At 37.9% G+C, this 20,782-nt stretch overlaps 1 protein-coding gene across 2 annotated transcripts in view; it reads right to left on the minus strand.

Annotated features, from left to right (window-relative positions):
- Positions 1 to 281: 281 nt before the first annotated feature.
- Positions 282 to 20,782, minus strand: part of Cisd2 (CDGSH iron sulfur domain 2) — a 43,261-nt gene continuing 22,760 nt past the window's right edge. Inside the window, exons 3-4 of one of the 2 annotated variants that reach the window (XR_016549923.1) lie at positions 3,872 to 4,056; positions 282 to 476 (exon numbers count right to left, since the gene is read on the minus strand). Coding sequence is in view for 1 of the 2 variants with exons in the window: in XM_090408998.1 (XP_090265124.1) it covers positions 384 to 476 (93 nt within the window). In the remaining variant the exon portion in view is untranslated. The remainder of the gene's footprint in view (positions 477 to 3,871; positions 4,057 to 20,782) is intronic. The other variant, XM_090408998.1, reaches the window with a different exon arrangement.

The raw sequence follows: 20,782 nt of genomic DNA on the forward strand, positions 1-20,782 counted from the left end.
ATTGTTCTGAGAATTGAGTTACCACTTGTTAAATTTCGGACCATGCACAATTAGTAGGGGAATCCATTAGCAACTAAGAAAGGGGGACCATGACTGCAAACCACTTTATTTCTATATTGTTTTTCAGTAGTTTTGAATTGTGTGTCAGAATTCAGTTGCCGGCTGGCGCAGTCGACTTAAAAGAACATAAATTTGTCGGCAACGGAATAGCTGAAAATAAGTAAGATAAGTAAATAATATAAGTAATAATAACAGGGCAAGTCAGAAGACATAACAACTCCTTTAGAACACTATCAGGTGATAAAATTTTTCTTTTCAATAGTACAATAATTGCTTTCTATGATCTAATACATCAAAATTTCAAAGCTTAAAGAAATTGAAATTTAAATTAAAGTTTTTCTTCTTATTACTACTGGGCCTGTATTATCTCCATTTTCTTTGTTATGCTTTTTATGTGCACCATCACAATAAGGAAACTGCAATGAAAAAATGTTTTTATTCTTGACTCAACATTAATAGAGACCTTGTAATATACTATGGATGTGCTATTAATTCATTTTAGTGTTGGGATGAAATCCAATGCAAGTGAGCAAAGATTACACAGCATTTACTTTAGAACAGAAACTGAATCCTCAAAAACAAAAAAAAACAAAAAAAATACATTTAGTCTCATATATGCAATGAGAATAAAAATATATTAATTAATGAAAACATCTCCTCACAATTAAACATAGTTTTACACAGTCTTGTCATAAATACTGTTACAACTTCCACACACACACACACACACACCTGCCTTGCCCACAGAATTGTGAGAGCCTGGTTCTGTTAGTGACACTGTGCACAACCAATTAACATTGGTGTATCATTATTATTATTCAGGCCTCCATGGAGTCAAGAGACTCATTGTGGGAGGACCTCCCTAGGAAACACAAAGTCTATCATATCACTCCTTGACTGTTCTCTATCAGTAGAGAGAGAGAGAGAGTTATCTAATTGAATGGGTTACAATACAGTGGGGAGATTATTAGAACCATGTAGCTGTAATAGCACTTCACAAGACTGGAATGTAGTCACCATATATTTTCAACACGATAAACACACTTGGGATATGTAGGATGTTTGTGGATTAGACTATTAACTGTTATAACGATGCAGAAGACATATCTGACCACCAAAGAACAGGTCAACCATGCTGTATTAGGATGAAAGAGCTTGTGATGACTGTGAAGGCATGCTCCACTATAAATCTAGAAGAATTAGAAAGAGATGTCGTGAGAGATGAATGTTTTGCAGAGAATAATGTCACATGTACTAACTGATAACCTGGCAGTGAGAGCTTTTCATTCTACTGGACACTTCCTAAGACCACAACTTATATGACAGAAGGTGATAAAATTAAAGGCACTTCTTTGGCGGTACACACGACAGACAGAGATATCCTCTTCACAGATGAAAAGATTTTCACCATTGAAGACTCGCTTAATCACCAAAATGATTAGGTATATGCCCAGAATGGTTGCACAATATGTGCAATAGCACTCAGGATTCAGAGAGGTAATCACCCTGCGGTGATGGTTGGTGTGGATGTGTGTGTGTGGGGGGAGGGAGTATCCGAGTTGCATTTCTTCGAGAAAAGGGTCAAAATTGCCACTAATGTGTATCAAGACACTGTGCTGGAACCTGTGGTACCACACCTGAACAACATCTTGTTTCATGGTAGGCAGTGGACTTTACAACAGGACTCAACCCATGCACACAAGGCATGGACCACACAACAGTGGTTGGAGTCAAATGTGTCCCACCACATATCACCATCTGATTGGCCATCTCAAAGTCCCAATCCAAATCCTTTGGACTTCAAATTGTTGTTGGAGCTTAAGAGAGTAGCCTGCAAGAAATGACCCCCCAGCATCGCCAGCCTAAAGGTAGATTTGGAGTGAGTAGTGGGAGCATTTCCATTGAATATTGTGCATGCCGCCATCGATGTGTGGCCTCACAGACTTCGGGCATGTGTGAAGGCAAAAGAAAGACATTTCAAACATGGTGCTGCTATATGCACATTACACACGTGGTTTGTATGTGCTGAATGCTGTAAATGATTTACTGATGGATTCAAGGTTTATGCGCTGCTCAAGTTGTAACAGTATTTATGGCTAGACCAAGTATTTGCCTAAGCCAATAAATTAAACAGCTGTTCTCACCACAGGGAATACAATTATACTAAATTAATACCCTCTAATATATGTACTTGAATTTCTTTAATTTAAAGAAATTCAAGTAGTAGTCATTACACTTACACTAAAAAATATTCTTTTAGTGTAAGTGTAATCAGCTACAGTACTTTCCAGAAGTTTATTCCAGTGGCTGATTACACTTACACTAAAAGAATATTTTTGTAAGTCTAACTTATAGCACTCCTTCATCAGCTTGAAACTATGTTCCCTAACAAAATGTCAAAATATTGTTATAATTCAACCTATTCATGGCCTTAATTAAGCTTTATAACCATCAACCAAGACACATCATTCTTGTGTCTACAATTTGTAACCATGGCTTTCTTTATAAGAGTGAGCGCTCTCCTCTGTACTTCTCCAGGATATCAGTATTCCTTCTCAGAATGCTTATAATTATATCATTGTACCTTTTAGCAAAAATCTCTGTAAATTAATGAAAGTATCCTATGTGCAGTTCTAGCTCTTTCATGCTGCACTGTTTGAAAAAATTCATATTGAATAACACTATTAGTCTTTGATCATTTATATATTCAACTTGCTTTTGAGTTTTTTCCTTATACAAATAATAGGCTATCTTGGATTTTGATACTCAGATGAATGACTTTACATTTTAAGCTGTTAAAAATCTTTGTTCATACAATACTATTATTGTGTCAATAATGGGTAGTGGGCCTTCTAAGATTAGTCTTGAAACACCAAGATCATGCCTTGAAATGTTGTTTGTATAAGAATGCCGGAGTTTATTATTATTGTTATCATCTGCCCTCCATGGAGTCAGACTCATCCTGGGATGTACGATTCTACCCCCCCCCTCCCATTCTATGAAAAATCTCTTCCATGTCAGCCTGATAATAACCCCTGACTAGCTTATATGTCTCAATCATATCCCACCCTCCCTCTTCCTCCTATTCATGTGGTTTTGCAATTTACATTCTCTCAATCTGTCCTCATACTTCACATTCCAAAAACCACTGACAACCTTTGTGAATCTTCTCTGGACCCTTTCCAACATATCCTTGCCACCATAAAAACCCAGCAACCAAATTTGTGCACAGTAATCCATATGTGGCATGATCAAAGCCTTATACAATGGCACCATAATCTCTTTATTTCTGCACATCACTGTCCTCAGCATCATTGCTATTATCCAATGTGATGTCTTCACAACTTGTGCAAGGTGGCCCCTGAATTACAAATCCTTGACCACCACCACTCCCAGATTCCTCATCTCCTCTACTTCCTTTAAAGTTTCCCCCACCAAGTATATACTTTATATCCCATCTTTGTTTACCAAATCTCAAAACCTTATACTTTGTAACAATGAACTGATAGTTCCACTTACCTGCCCATTAATGAAATCTCTTAAGGCCCTAATGTAAGGCCATAACATCTGCTTAACTCTGCATTGCTCTCCCCAGTTTAGCATCATCTGCTGGTCACTAGTTAAACTAGAGGGTGCTCGTGGTGGTGGTGTGTAAGTAGAGCTATGGATTCAGATAAGTTATTCTTGAAATAATTAATTGTATATGAGTGTTTGTTTGAGTAAGAGCTGCTATAAAAGTTGTGCGCTACTAGTATTATTAGTGTGTGGGATATTTTGTCTAAACTTAATTACAAATTCGTTGTTTTTATACCTTAGAGTAGTAAATGGCAGAAGAAAGATGGTGGCAGCTTTTTCATTGCATGGCTTTAAATTAGACTTCAGTCGTTTCGTGAAGTGCGAGGTGTGCTACAAAGGCTGACCATACATCCCAATTTGACCGGGACGGTCCCGGTTTGAAGGTCCTGTCCTGGTGTCCCAGCCAATTTGTGAACTGTCCTGGAAAAACATAATATTACATATTACTATTGCTATTGTACATTATTACTATTATTATTTGACACCTCCAGGGAGTCCAAGGGCTCATCGAGGAAGGGCACCTGCTCTACAACTCTGTCTCCACTATTCAATCCACCAACTGACCGCAACCACACCAATGCCAACATACCGCCGACCACCACCACTAGTATTTCCACAGACAATCACAAACATCTATGCACATGGTGGGATTCGAACCCGCAGCCTTTTGGCTGGAGAACGGATATGCTAACCACTTGGCCAGTGGGAGGGAAGTAAAAATAGAAAAATAAGTTTATAAAAATAACGATGCTGCGCTGAACTCTAGAATATGTGTAATCAATCTGCATCAAGGTCACTTCGATTGTGGCTAGACCACCACTAACTATGAAACTATGCATATGCAGAATCTATACAGGCGTGCAAATCATGTGTCCATAATATAGCGTCGTGTGTGTTTACAACGGTGTTCATCCATTCTAGTAGTGATTCAAGTGCTATTCATGACGTGAACTTGACGTGTGCCGAGAGTGTTTTGCTTTAGATTATGTTATAATTCTGCTTTGTTCATATCCCTGTCATGCCTAAAAGAATTGTAACTTCACCGATGAACTACAAAAGGGCTTTCCTTTTCTTAAGAGATATTGTGATGAAGTTGATCGGGTGCGATGCGATCATTGTGCCTCAGTTTTCTCCGTAGCGCATGGCTGATGGTCAGACATTAAAGACCACTTAAAAAGTGCTAAGCATAAAGCTGGTTTGTTAGCGGTGGCAGGTTGTTCTTCATTATCTATGTATTTCAAAAACAGTGATCCTGTAGAAAAGGACCTAATAATCATAGCTAAAGAAGTAACATTTGCATTCCATTCCATTTCACATGATGTAAGTTTCAGAACCTCTGATTGTTCTTCTAAACTGATTTCGAAACTTTTTGAACCAAAATTTGCACTTGCCAGAACAAAATGTGGGGCTATCGTCTTGAACGTAATTGGACCCATGGTAATTGATGAACTCTACGAGGACTTAGAGAAATATCATTTTGTCACAATTACAACAGACACATCAAACAGGAAAGAAATTAAATTTCTGCCAGTCGTTGTGAGGTACTTTATGTCCGAATATGGAATAAAAGTTAAACTTCTGGATGTTGAAACACTTCCTGGTGAGTATTTCAACATACAGATTCGGAAATAGTGACGAATCACTTAATGCTGTCATTAAGAAACACAAACTGTCTACTAAAATTGTTGGATTCTGTGGCGATAATTGCAACACCAACTTTGGAGGTGAAAAGGATACAAAGATGGATGACAAAGATGGTTTCAGGACTGTACAAGGATAGTTATGAGGATCAGCTGAGGGAATGTGGACAGCAGAGTTTGGTGGATAGAAGGAGAGGTGATATGATTGAAACTTTTAAACTGTTGAGAGGTGGTTACAGGGTTGACACTGGGGAGTTCTTTCGCTTGGTTGAACAGCAGGAAGGAGTGATGACAAAAGGCCATCCCTGGAAGTTACGAAAGGAAACTGTGAGCAAGAGGGTGAGGAGTGGTTTCTTTGCATGGAGGGTGGTTGAATCGTGGAATGCATTGCCTGATGGAGTGGTGAGAGTGAGAACGGTCAATGAGTTTAAGGAGTGGTATGACAGACTTTGTGTTTCTTAAGGGGGACCTCCCCTTGATGAATCTTGACAGACTTTATGTTCTTAGGAAGGACCTCCCACGATGAGTCTTTTGACTCCATGGAGGCCTGAATAATAATAATAATAATAAAACGGCAAGGTGAAAATAATGTTTTCGCATGTTTGAAGAAAGATTTGGGGAGAAACATTGGCTGTGGGACACATTGTCACAACTGTCTACAAACCACAGTAGATGTTCTTCCCATAGAAGCTTTGATCGTTAAAGTGTACAAGTATTTTTACATTTATATTGTTCGCATATCTCAGCTGAAAGATTTTTGTGACTTTGAGCAAGTGAAATACAGGAAATTACTGAAACATGGAAATACAAGATTCTTATCCCTCTTCTCAGCTATTGAACAATTTCTTCATATGTATGGTCTGAAGTCTTACTTCTGCTCACTAGAGTACTGTCCAATGATTATAAGTAATATTTTCAACAGTGAGTGTGGAGAAATGTACCTGTGGTTTGTGCATGGACAGCTCTGTCTCTTCGATGAAACCATTTTTGGCTATGGAGACAACAAAGGCAACTGAAGTGACCATTGAGCTTGAAAAACTGAGAACAAACATTCAGGAAAGGCTAGAACGTATATTTTTGCCACAGGGAGCCAAAAAACTATTACAATACTTGAAGACGAGGGACAGATTAATGGTACAGTTGTCATGCAGGAAGTTACTGCCTTTTATGAGAGATGCATCTCTTACATTGAAATTTGGCAAAACAGCTTTGGTGAGGACACCAGATCCTTTGCTTGGGTCAATAATAACACCTTAATATGGCCTGATGTAGAAAAGTCTGCAGAAAAAGTGAATGAGGCAGTTGGGTTTGAATAATAATAATAATAATATTTGGATAATCTTTTGATGAGCTGGTGATTACTAAGAATTTTTTAAAAGAAAATAGGAGACAAACAGAAGAAAACTTAACTAATGAAGAAAAGTGAGTTTGATTGTTCTCCCATTTCAAGAGCCAAAAGATAAATTTGTGTAACCTCTCTTGTGTCATAGAATACATATTCTGCTTTCCTGGTACTTCTGCTACAGTTGAAAGAATATTTTCCATGATGAACAATGTGTGGTCAGAAGAAAAAAGAAGAATATTGGAATCAACTGTTAAAAGTTTGTTGTACTGTAAAATTAATATTGAACTCACCTGCACACAGTTCTATGACAAAATAAAAGCAACACACAATTTTTAAAGAAGGTTCACTCAAATGATAAATATGAGTGGTATACTACAGCTCAGAAGGAATAAAGACAGTGGATAAAAACATCACAAACATTGTTTAAAATAATCATTAATCTCATCAACATGCGCCTCCGTAGCACAATTGGAAGAATGATGGTACGTTGCGTCCTTCGATTAGAAAAAGGCCTACGTTCGATTCTCTCATGACTGAGGAATCTTTATATCAGGGGTTCCCAACCTGAGATACCCATACCCCTGGGGGGTATGGTGAATAGCAGGTAAATAAGTATATTATGCTATTAATATATTCCAAAAATAGTTGTTATCAACATTTCCGGGCTATTCCATATTGGTACTGTCTGTCAGCCACATCAGCAACATTTCAGGTCTCTTTTCAGACATGGACACAGTGAGGTTGCATAGACTTTTTTTCTCACTGCAGGGTCCGATAACTCAAATTGCCCAGTTAAGATACAAGATAGCTAGTGAAATTGCCAGATTGGTGCTCCCTCGAGGCTTGCCTCTGCATCTCCTGCGTATGTGCGTGACGTACTGTATTGTACACACTCCAACTGCTTCATTTCGACATGCTCATAGTATACACATTTTAGTGATAAACATAGGTTAGCTAAATTACTTTTGCTGACTAAATTTTGATCTAAACGTAAGTGGCTTATAGTTTATTTTTAGCCTATTCTAAAAATGAAAGGATAGATCAAGATTTAAATACATTAAAATATTATTTATTTTTTAGCTTAATTTTAAAATGAAAGGTTAGATCAGGATTTATATACAAAAAAATATTATTTTGCAGACCCAAGGAATGACCAAGCCAAAGAAATGTTACCAAGATTCATATGTGCAATATGGTTTTGCTTTTGTGCTTGACAAAGGTGTGCAAAAGTTGCAGTGCTTCATTTGCTCCAAGATATTCAGCAATGGTAGTATGAAGCCATCAAAATTGAGAGAGCATCTTCAGAATGTTCATCCTGAACATTCTAACGAGTCAGAGTCCTCATTTAGAATAAAACGAGCATGATTTAGTAAGAATATCACACTTCATGACCATGGATTTATTACCCCGAAGAAGCCAGCACTGGAGGCCAGTTATCGCATCGCCAAAGAAAAGAAACCACATACAATTGCTGAGACATTAGTGAAGTCGTGTGCTAAGGACATGGTTGAGTTGATGTGTGGTAAAGAAGCAAAAAGAGAAAATTGCACAAATACCATTATCAAGTAATAGAATTTGTGATTGGATTCGAGAAATGTCAGAAGACATACGTATACAGGTAGTGGAGGAAATCAAGAAAAGTCCAGCAAGAATTAGTTTACAGTTGGATGAATCAACTGATGCCTCTAACTGCACACAGCTTCTTGTTTTTACTAGATATATACATCAGAATGAAATAAAAAAAGGAATTTCTTTTTTGTAAACTCTTGAAAGAAACAACAAAGGCAGTGGACATTATGAATTTGGTGAATGATTTTTTTTGATTCAAATGGCCTTTCATGGGAATTAGTAGAATCTATTTGTACTGACGGTTCTTCCGCTATGTTGGGGAAAAAATCAGGTTTCACTGCTTTAGTTAAAGAAATCAACCCAAATATTTTTACAAGCCATTGCATCCTTAACCAGTATGCTTTAGCATCTAAAACACTTCCACATAATTTGAAAGCCGTTTTGGATGTTGTTGTTCAAGTTGTGAATTTTATCAAAGCAAAAGCATTGAATCACCACGTGTTTAAATCTTTGTGTGAAGAGGTTGGAGCAGATCATATCATACTACTGCTTCATACAGAAGTACGATGGTTATCCAGAGGAAATGTTTTAGGAAGGGTTTTTGAACTTAGAAATTTAATTGAAATTTTTTTAGTCGAAAAATAATCTGCTTTTGCTTCATATATCAAAGATCCAAACTTTGAGATTTCTCTGGCTTATCTTTCTGATGTATTTGGAATTCTTAATTCTGTGAACATTTCACTGCAAGGTACAGATGTCATTCTCGCGGAGGCTGAAGAAAAGATACAATCGTTTCAAGAAAAATTGACTCTCTGGGGAAGAAGGGTGGAGTTAGGTAACTTTGCCCATTTCAAATTTCTCGATGAAATCACTTCAGATCTGGCATACGAACTAAAACAGGAAGTTCGTGATAGCATTATATTGCATTTAAAAACTTTGAAAGAGGCACTTGTAAGAATAATTCCTCCTGACCAAATGAATGAAGTCTGGATACATAACCCTTTTCATATTGATTTAGAAAATATCATTGACATCAACCCAGTGAAAGACGAGCTAATTGATCTCTGCAATAACAAGAAACTCCGAATTGAATTCCAATCAATGAAGTTATAAAATTTTTGGTGTACACTTGGAGAAGCATATCCTGTTATCACTAAAAATGCTTACATGGCTATAATTCCATTTATAACAACTTATCTATGTGAATCAGGATTTTCAGTTCTGTTTTCAATCAAGTCCAAAACAAGAAACAAACTGGAGCCTGAACATGATACGCAGGTATCTATTTCAAAAACTGTACCAAGAATAAAACTGTTGGTGGATAAGAAACAGAATCAAGGGTCTCACTAGTCGATTTTACTGCAGTTTAATAAAGATTTTACAATTTTATGATAATGTAATTGATTTATTTACCGAATAAAGCTTTTATGAAAACTTAATTACTGTTTATTTCTTATATTATTTGAATCTGTATGGTAAACCTAAGAATTTATTTCTTATTATAACGAATTGGGGGTACCAGATAATTTACTAAAAAGCCAAGAGTGTAAGGGGACCAAAAATGTTCGGAACCCCTGCTTTATATGGACATTTTCAATCGAAGGCGAGTTAGCCTATCTCATACGGAGGTAGCAGGGTTTTTTCTCCCAGAAATTCGGGTTTTTCATCCTGCATGCAGACAAATCGGTCCTTCAGAACACACGCAATTTACAGACAAAAAAATACTAGTTGTGGCGGTGGTGGTGGTAATGGTGAGCAATAGATGCCACTGATGTAGATGATTGGTAGTAGAGGTTTGGTGGGGTGGTGAAGATGGAGAGTTGTAGGTGTCCTCCCGCGATGATCTAGGGACTCCTTGGAGGAGTCACGAATAATAATAATAATAAAACATTCATAGACTATGAATGTTTTATTATTATGTATATTTAAAATATACATAATTTAATAAAATATTTTTAATTTTTTTTAATTAAGTTAACAGTAAACCTGTTTTGTTTGCTTTTCTTGGAAGAACCGTGTACAATTATTTTGATGTCAATTAAATAATTTAAAGTTAAAAGTCAATATTAATATATTTGTCATACCAGCTACTGTCTTGTATAGAAGTGTCCCGGTTTGAGAAAATCAAAATATGGTCAGCAAAGGGCTACATGTGCTTGTTTGACTACATAGATGATTTGTGGATATTTAGGGCAGATGGAAGGAGGGTGTGTGCGTGTGTGTGTGTGTGTGTACGAAGTGTGAGCAAAATGAGGATTTGATGAGTGCTAATATGAATTTGATGACAGAAAGTGTTAGCAGCGAGAATCTCGTGAAGAATGAGTGCTCGTTCCAACAAAAAGGATGGTGTGAAAGAAAGGTGAAAAATTGTTAAAAAATCATTGAAAAAGAGAACGAGTGATTTGAAAAGCGCAATGGATGACAAAAAGGACAAAAGTGAGGCGATTGTGGCAGAAAGCAATGAAATTGAGAGAACAAATGAAACTGGAAATAGTGTGACGCATGGTTCGAAAGTTGAAAAAATCAAAAGAATGAATGATAGTGAAAGTGTGAAGCAGGAGTCGAGAGTTCGAAAATTAGAAAGATTAAATGCCAGAGAGAATGGGACGCGAGATTCGAAAGTTGAGTTGAGTAGGATGAGGCAAGAGATGAATTGGATGTGGAATGAAATTAAAAAAATTCGGGTGAAAACGATTAAATCAAATCATGTTGGTACGAAAGAGTTAATGAAAGACGAGCAAGTGGCGTTTTATGGTGACTCCATTATTAAAGGTGTGTTGGATGAGAGGATGCACAAGGTATGTTTTCCAGGTGGTAAAATAAGTAGAGGATTGAGGCTTGGATATGAGGAGGGAGAGAGCAAAGGAGTCGATGGTTTTAATAGGTACAAATGACTTGACAGAGGACAAAGAGCACGTCAGAATGGATATCAGGAGGCTGCTTAAACAGATAAAAGAGAATAGCGTGACAGGAAGGGTAGTAAGCGTGTTGCCTAGGTATGACAGTGATGAGGCGGAAAGCAAGGATTATGAATGATATGTTAGCTGAAATGTATAAGGAGAAAGGAGTACAGTTTGATAATGTGTGGAATGAGTTTGAAGGACAAAGTGAACTGTACGGGAGCGATAGACTGCATTTGAGTGGTTATGGTGCGAGTTGCTTGGAGAGACTGCCCCCTGGAAGGTAGAGAAGTGAGTAGAGAGAATGAATCAGATCAAGTGGGAAGTGATGTGGAAGAGCAGGAGAGTAAAACAGGAGAGATTGAAGAGGTGGTTATGAATGAGGAAGTGAGTGACATGAGTATGGAAAATAAGAGAATGGTTGGCAAGAGGAACAGGGAAACAGGAAGGCTCAAGGTGGACAGAGGTACACAGCGTGAGAAAGGTGGATGCTCCAAAAGGATGTGAAAGCATGTGTAGACAGGAAAGGAATCAGATGACCTGGGATCAAGAGGAAACAGTTGGAATTGAAGTGGGTTCTAAAATGAAAAAGGGAAATGGCACCAGCCGAGCATGGAGAGATCACATTGAATGAGTGGTATCAGTGGAACTAGCTGTAGATCAAGGAATGAGCTGTTGTGTTTGTATACAAATGCTAGAAGTATACGAAACAAGGCAGATGAAATGGTAGCACTAATTGAGTCTGTTCACCCAAAAATTGTTGGAATAAGTGAGACATGGTTAGATGAGGACGACCTCCTGACAGGAATAGAGATGGAAGGGTATGTTTCGTGAGGATAGAAGGGGTAAAAAGGGAGCGGGAGAGTGCTATTGATGATAGAGAAAGAGTTATGTCCATACAAAGTAGAAATGCAAGAGAAAAATGGCGGCAGTGGTATTGAGGCAGTATGGTGCAAGATAGAGGTGAATGGAATGAAATACTTGGTTGGATGTTGTTATAGACCAGGTAATGTGGATGGTAGTGATAATGAAATGTGTGATCAAATTAGCCAAGCAAATAAGAAAAGAGTGATCATTACGGGCGATTTTAATTATGGCAATATAGACTGGAATGATGAGATAGCAACTGGAAGTAAAGAAAATGAGTTTCTTGAATTTTGAGGGATAACTACCTCAGACAGTATGTAACAAAGGGCACGCGAGGATTGAAGGTCTTAGATTTGTTCATCCCATCAATGGATGTAATTATAAATGAGGTGTCAAATTACCCACCAATTGGTGAGCGTGACGATGAGGTGATCACCTGGATGGTTGCCAGCAATGTGAGAAAAGGGTATATGTGGAATTACAAGGGGGGGGGGGAATTATGAAGAACTCAGGAGACAGCTTACGGGTGTAGCATGGAACGAGGAGTTAGCTGGAAAAGAGATCAATGCAGCTTGGGGGATCTTCAAGAACTATCTAGTAGATGCAATGTCTACATGTATTCCAAGGATGAGAAGGTTAAATAAGTTAGGTGTGAAATGGATGAATAAAGAGATTAAGCATGAGATACAGAGAAAAAGGGCATTATGGAGGCAGCATAAGAGAAGTGGAAATAACCAATTTCATGAGAATTACAAACATCAGGCAAGGCGGGTGACTTGGTTGGTAAGGGTAGCAAAAGTGAGGTATGAACAGCAATTAGCTAATGAAGACAAAAAGAATCCTAAGTAGTTCTTTCGATATGTAACCAGCAAAAGAAAGAAAGAATGATTAATGAAGGATGACAATGATAGGAGAAAATGGTATAAAGACAGCTGTTGCAGAAGATGTGGTGGAGATAAAAGGAGTACAGAGCAGTTGATGATGGGGAGGAGAGACTGACTGTAAGTGAGCAAGAGGTGTATGGTGAGTTAAACAAACTAGATGTTAATAAAGCTGTGGGACTTGATAATATATCACCACGTATTCTGAAGGAATGTGCCAAGGAGTTGACGCCGGCCTTGACATTTTTTTTTAATACGAGTCTTGCACTGGGCCAAGTTCCTAAGGAGCGGAAGGAGAGCAAGATTGTGCCATTTCATAAAGGAGGTGATAGAACTCAAGCATCAAACTATAGGCCTATCTGTGTATTAGGTCAATACTGTCGACAGGGTGTAGCATAGGCAGCCTGCCTCACAGCTTGGCTTAATAAGGGTGCTGGTTCAGCCATATTGCGGTAGGCGTTGTCGCTATGCTGACAGGAATTGTAGCGTAGCAAGTGCGGAAAAAAGTTTTTTCCAAGTGTTTAAACAGATTAAAAATTATTTGTGAACAGCAATGACCCAAGAACGAATGGTTAGTCTAGCAACTATATCAACAGAGGCAGACATAGCTTATAATTTAAATTTAGAAGAGCTTATAAACAGGTTTATTGTGCAATATCCCCATAGAGCAAAAATTTCATTAATATTATGATGTAATTGTTTTACATTAATGTTTCTCTTGTAATAAAAACAAAATAGCAATTGGAGATTTTCTTATATTTTTGTCTTATAATCCATCAGGAGTGATATTTAATTGTTCGCCTCTGGGTGTGATCTAATCTGGCGATAGCCCTGTGACAGGTGTTGTGGTTAAGTTGTTGGAGAAGCTTGTGAGAATTAGGATCCAGAATTGGGTTGACAACAATGGTATTATCTTTGATGGATAGCATGGATTTGCTGAAGAGAGGTCTTGTTTTAGGTAATCTATTTACTTATTACAATAAGTTGACTGCTTCCTTGGACAGAGGAGAAGGATACATAGTAATATACTTAGATTTAACAAAGGCTTTTGATAGATTACCGCATGATAAGTTGATACTCAAACTAGAGCGAATGGGGCTGGATATTAGATTAGTGCATTGGATTGGAGATGGCCTATATGATATGTATCAACAAGTTGTGTATGGGGGGGGGAGCAATATCCAGCAGGTGGAAAGTCACTAGTGGTCAAAGAGTGCTTGACCTAGTAATTGCATCTGAGAATTTGGCTGTAATGAATATGACCACGTTGCCACCAATTGTTGAGAGTGATCATAGGGTCTTGACTTGGGAAGTAGCTAAGGGTGTGGAATTTACAATTAAGACAGGGTACATGTAGAATTAACGGGCTGGTAAGTATGACAAGCTTAGGAGTTTGATTGGTCCAGTGCCATGGCATGTAAAACTGCAAGGGCTAGATGTTGATAGTGCATGGGGGGGCGGTTAGGAAGTGTTTGCATGAGGCAATGGCTGACTGTATACCTAGGACGAAATATAGGAAGTATTAAATTTTATTTTAATCCTTTTTGAGTGTTGTAAAAAATACATTAAGCCTCTAACATGATGTCCTTACAGCACTTAAGCCTCTACACATGTATACCTAGAGTCTGAATAATAAATCAAGTAGGGGTTAAATGGATGAATAACACCATTAAGCTTGAGCTGCAAAAAAAAGAAACAACTATGGAGAGAATTTAAGGAGAAAGGTGACTGGCAGGCACATGAACGGTATAAAGTGCAGGCCAGAAGGTAACGAGTGTGGTAAGAAAAGCAAAAACGGATTATCAAAGTACATTAGCCATGCAGGCTAAAGAGAATCCCAAACAGTTTTTTCAATATATTGCAAGTAAAAGAAAAAATGTATATGGGAATGATTTTAAAGAATGCCGATGGTAGGGAGGTAACCAAATCAGTTGATATAGTTGAATTACTGAGCGAGCACTTTGCAAGAATATATTATCCAGGTCGTGACTTTGCAGGAATGAATGAACCAATAGATTATATGGGAATTGTGGTGAATGAAGTGGAGGTGAGTAGTCTATTACAAAATCTCAATGTCAATACATCTGTGGGATTAGATGGTATACCAGCTCGTGTCATACGTGAAGCAGCTAAAGAATTGTCTGTGCACTTGACCATTTTGTTTAATTTGAGTCTCGGGTCTGGGTTAGTCCCAAGGGGGTGGAAAGAAGGGAAAATAGTTCCACTGCATAAAGGAGGTTACAAGACTGCTGTTGTAAATTACCGACCAATTAGAATATCAGGAATCGTTGTCAAGGTCTTGGAGAAATTAGTCAAGAGAAAATACAGGATTGGATAGATGAAAATGGGATACTGTATGGGGGACAACATGGTTTTGTGAAAGGTAGATCATGGCTCAGTAACTTGCTCACGTTTTATAACTGGACCTTGCTAAGGCCTTTGACAGGATACCACATGGAATTCTAATCAGTAAACTGCAGCATATGGGGATGGATATAAGGTTGGTGAGATGGATAGGAGGGTGGTTGATGGAGAGATATCAGAGAGTGGTTTATTCAGGAGTAGAGTCCAAAAGACGGCTTGCGACTAGTGGTGTGCCGCAGGGTTCTGTTCTTGGACCACTACTTTTCAATTTGTTCATTAACGATATAGGAAAGGATCTGAGAGGAAGTATTCATTTGTTTGCTGATGATGCACAGTTGGGTAGAGCAATAGTGAGTGCACAGGATGTCAAAATTTTGCAAGATGATTTGGATAGTTTGGAGGACTGGGCTAAGGAAAATGGATGTCGATTTAATGTGGCAAAGTGTAAGGTTATGCATTTTGGGGTGAAAAGATTAGCAGCAGTATATCAGCTAATCTAATCATATCACATTGGCAGAGCCGTACTTCAGGAGATTGAAGAGGCCAGGGACTTGGGAGTGTTGGTGGATAGGGAGTTGAAGTTTAGGGGGCACATAGCAAAAGTGGCTAAATCAGCTAATCAAATCACTTGGTTGCTGAAAAATACTTTAACAAGCAGAGACAAACAAGTTATTGTTCCTCTGTATCGAGCCTTGATAAGACCCCATCTAGACAGTAGTCTAGATAGTTTCTTCTTGATGGGGAGGAGGTGAAGAGGATCCAGAGACGAGTGACCAAGATGATAGCAGGCATATGAACCGTATGAGAAGAGGTTGAAGATTTGGGGATTGCAAAAATTGGTTGATATGATTGAGACATTCAAATTACTGAAGGGATTCTATGAGATTAATTCAGAAGATATTTTTGAGAATAGGACTGGTGGTGGGAGGACTAGGGGCCATACATAGAAGCTGGGCAAGAATGTGGTTAGCAAGAGTGTTAGAGCTAGGTTTTTTACTTGGAGAGTGGTGAATGAGTGGAACAAGCTGCCAGAGTCTGTTGTGGGTGCTATGACTGTGAATGAGTTCAAGGCGAGGTATGATAGATACTGTGCAAATGTCGAATAGTTGTTTTTGACATGATGTTAGGGCCTTCCTAGATGAGTCTGTCGACTCCTTGGAGTTGCCCGAAATAATAATAATATTCTGCCTCCAGTTGGTGACAGTGATCATGAGGTTATCACTTTTGAAGTGACTAAGTTTATGAATGTTCCATTCAGAAAACACTTGGATAAAGGATTACACTAAATTTATTATAGTTTAACCAAGTTGAAAAACACTTCCAACATTTTTCTCTAACTCCAGAGTAATTTAATAATAAGGTGAGACACCTTTTGGCAAGTCTGATACTTTACTTTTCTATTTGCTGCTAGAGTTACTGTGTTGTTATCCAGTTAATTACTGCTGGTATTCACCATGTGAGCCATCGAAATCCTAGGGGCTTGCAGGCCATCATTTTTGGTTGGTTGATAAGCATTTTGCAAGCTTCCTTGAATTATGCTTATACCATATTTTGGTCCAATGTAAGGACTGGGTGCCTTTCCTGTAAATCCAATGGAAAGTTTCAAGTGCAATGTCCAAAAGATCTGCTTTTCTGTTATGAAGGTAGTGAAAGAAAGATATATATCAAGTTCATTTCTCTCTCTCTCTCTCTCTCTCATACCTTATACTTTCACCTAATGCATTCACATCTCCAAATTTTCTATATACTGAGATTTGCAAAACACCTTCTTCTGCAACAAGTCCACCAAAATCTTGTTCATGCAGCAAATCCAATAGAGAAAAATCTCAAGAATAGCATATATGAGAAAACAGTAATATAATCTGAGGTTTAAAATTTAAGGACAAGGAAAGATCATAAAAAATTTGTTTCATCCTTCCATATAAATGTCTCTCCTGAATTTAAGTTGATAATAGAAGAAAATCTTTTCTCAGAATATTATTAATACAAAATCTATTCCAATAAAAAAAAAGTGCATTAGTCATAATGCACATGCACGTGTGCACACACAAATTTATTTATTTATCAACATCTATATATGGTGTGAGATAGATGTTTATAAGACAAGATATTTAATAGGATGTAACTATAGCCCCAGAATACAGATAGTGATGAATAGGAAACATTCAGGCAAATTAGTTTCCTAAGTGCAAAACAAGTGAAATCAATTAGGGTAATCTTCAATTTTTCAAGCAAACGAGCTGTTTCTTCTTTTTTATAATTCATGATTGCATCAAAAATCTTATAAATAGGATCCAAAACAAACATACAAAATGCTCTTTTGTAACCTTCATCGCCCTTTTTGGACCATTTCTTTTGTTGAGGATTATAGAAGTTCTCACCCCAAAGACGATTCATTAATTTCTCAACGTCAATTTAGAGAAATTCAAAATTGACGTTGAGAAATTAATGAATCGTCTTTGGGGTGAGAACTTCTATAATCCTCAACAAAAGAAATGGTCCAAAAAGGGCGATGAAGGTTACAAAAGAGCATTTTGTATGTTTGTTTTGGATCCTATTTATAAGATTTTTGATGCAATCATGAATTATAAAAAAGTGAAATCAATATTGCCAGGAGTAATAGGAACAAGAAGGAAGAATTTTTGGCCTTGATTGGCTCTTCCTGGCCACAGGCTATTGGCATTAGTGAAACATGGCTGACGGAAGATGATATAGTTAGTGATATAGTGTTATTGATGATAGCTGATGAACTGCAGCCAAGGAGAATTGAAGTTGTATTGCAGGATAGTGAAAAGAGCTCATTTAAGGCTATTTGGTGTGAGATTGGGACTGGCAGAATAAAATATATAGTTGGGTGCTGCTATAGACCAGGTGATGGAATAGATGATGGAGATAGTATGCATAAACAAATTGATGAAATGAGTGGAAGGAGGGTAATTATTATGGGGGATTTCAACTATGGTAACATTGATTGGAAGGAAATGGATTTTATTCAATTATTAAGGGATAACTATCTGAGACAGCATGTAATTGAAAATACTAGGGGTTTGAGAGTGCTTGACCTGGTAATAGCATCTCAGAATTTGACTGTAATGAATATGACCATGTTGCCACCTACTGGTGGGAGTGGTCATACGGTCTTGACCTGGAAGGTGGCTAAAGGTGTGGAATTTTCGATTAAGACAGGGTATATGTGGAATTACCGTGCTGGCAAGTATGACAAGCTTAGGAGATTGCTTGGATCAGTGCCATGGTATGCAAAACTGCAAGGTTTGAATGTCAATAGAGCATGGGAAGTGGTCAAGGAGCATTTACAGGAGGTTATGGCTGATTGTATACCTAGGGTCCGAATAGTAAAACAAATAGGGGTTAAATGGATGAATAACACCATTAAGCTTGAGCTGCAAAAAAAGAAACAACTGTGGAGGGAATTTAAAGAGAAAGGTAACCTGCAGGAATGGTATAATGCACAGGCCAGAAGGGTAACGAGTGTGGTAAAAAAAAGCAAAAGCGGATTATGAAAGGAAACTAGCTATGCAAGATAAAGAGAATCCCAAACAGTTCTTTCAATATGCTGCAAGCAAAAACCCGGTATTCCTTTGTCAGTTACCAAGAAGAATTTATTTCCTTACTGTTCAAGTCCTCCTTCCATGCTACAGCTCCAAGCTGTCTCCTAAACTTGTCATAATCACCAGCCTTATAATTCTACATATATATCCTTTCCTCACAAAAGTCACATTTACATCCTCTGATGAAATTATCAGATTTAAAACTTTCGATCCTCACTTCTAGATATAATAATAATAATATCATCAGAGACCTCCAGGGAGTCAGACTCATTAAGGGAGTCTGGAAATTACCTGCACACCAGATGTCATCTTAAACTCACACTGCATGCACTCGATCACTCACTACTCTGTGAGAGAAAAATGTAGCTCTTGCTCCTTTCTTAACTGCACATAACTAATATTTTAGCACTTTTTTTTGATTGCACTTATATCAATTTTCAGAATAGATTTTTGTGGCAGAGTAACAAAGACCCACTTTACAATTTTGATGAGTAATAACTGAAATATAATGAAACACATGAAATACAGCATAGGAAGTAATGCTAGTGACATATAAGTTACATATACATCAAAAGATTACATAGCCAAAAACTACACATTTGATTTTGATAACTGAAATTTCTGGGTTAAAAAATTTCAAGTTTATAACAAAGAAGCAAATGTTCCCCACTTTACCAAAAATTTCTTATCAACACTCATGTGTCATAACATATTATCAGCCCAGCCCACCAACCATAAGCAGGGCTGATAATATGTATGACACATGAGTGTCAGTTACTGAGTATTAATCTAAGGCTATCTCTATCTATCATACACTATTATTAATTATATATTGGGTTTTATCCTTTATCCAAGTGTAAGCAAGCAAAGTGTGCACCTGAAGTACTTTCAGGACTAGGGCAACTAGTGGTAAAGGTGGCATAAGTTCCCATCACTTGCCTTAGTATCTCCCATAATACAAAGCACATCTCTTTGCTGATATGTATAATGTCCACAAAGAGATGTGCATTAAGGGAGGGCCACTATCCAGACCAGTTTCCCTATAGTAAGTGTGGGGTTACCTCTCCAAAAACTCGTGAAATCCCCCGGATCACCCAACAATGAGTGACCCAAAGGATCGAAACTCAGTGTTGTTCTCCTCAGTAACAGGCTCACCCTGTCACTGAGAAGAACTCTCAGCGTTTGGCTCTACCCAGTGGCAGGCTCACCCCACCACCAAGCAGAACCACTCATATTTCATCTGAGGGGTAACAGCAACAGCCTTGCCTCAGTTAACTTTATTGTATACAGCATTGCCATCCATTACCCCTCTACCTGGTGAACAGCAACAGCCAAGTCACAGTCAGAACTTCATTGGCTACAGCATTGCCATCCATCACCCAAGCCTTCAATCGGTTTCGACCGTTAGGGGTCTCATCAGTGAGAGCCAGACCTAGAGGTTGTGATAGTAAGGTGGAAGTAATGGAGAAGTCATATTTACCTATACGAGTTGCCAGAGCGTGTCACACCCTATTATTAAAATTCTCTGGAATAGAGATAAGTTTATGAAAATTTTTTCACTTTGCTATGCTACTAATTATATATTGGGTTTTATCCTTTATCAAAGTGTAAGCAAACAAAGTTTGCACCTGAAGTACTTTCAGGACTTGGGGCAACTCGTGGTAAAGGTGGTATAAGTTCTCATCACTTACCTTAGTGATGAGACCTCAATAAAGGTCGAAACCGGTCTGGATAGTGGCCCTTCCCTTAATGCATAGCATTATCCATGTCTGCAAGATGATGCGCTTTGCATTATGGAAGATACTAAGGCAAGTTATGAGAACTTATACCACCTTTACCACGAGTTGCCCAAGTCCTGAAAGTATGTCAGGCAAAAACTTTGTTTGCTTACACTTGGATAAAGGATAAAACCCAATATATAATTGGTAGCATAGCCAAGTGAAAAAACTTCCATACACTATAATTATTATTATTATTATTCAGGCCTCCATGAAGTCAAAAGACTCATTGT

Source organism: Typopeltis vanoorti, chromosome 19 (genome assembly GCF_054136105.1).
Source record: "Typopeltis vanoorti isolate ZY-2024b chromosome 19, IOZ_Tvanoo_1.0, whole genome shotgun sequence".
In the NCBI taxonomy this organism is placed as follows: Eukaryota; Metazoa; Arthropoda; class Arachnida; order Uropygi; family Thelyphonidae; genus Typopeltis; species Typopeltis vanoorti.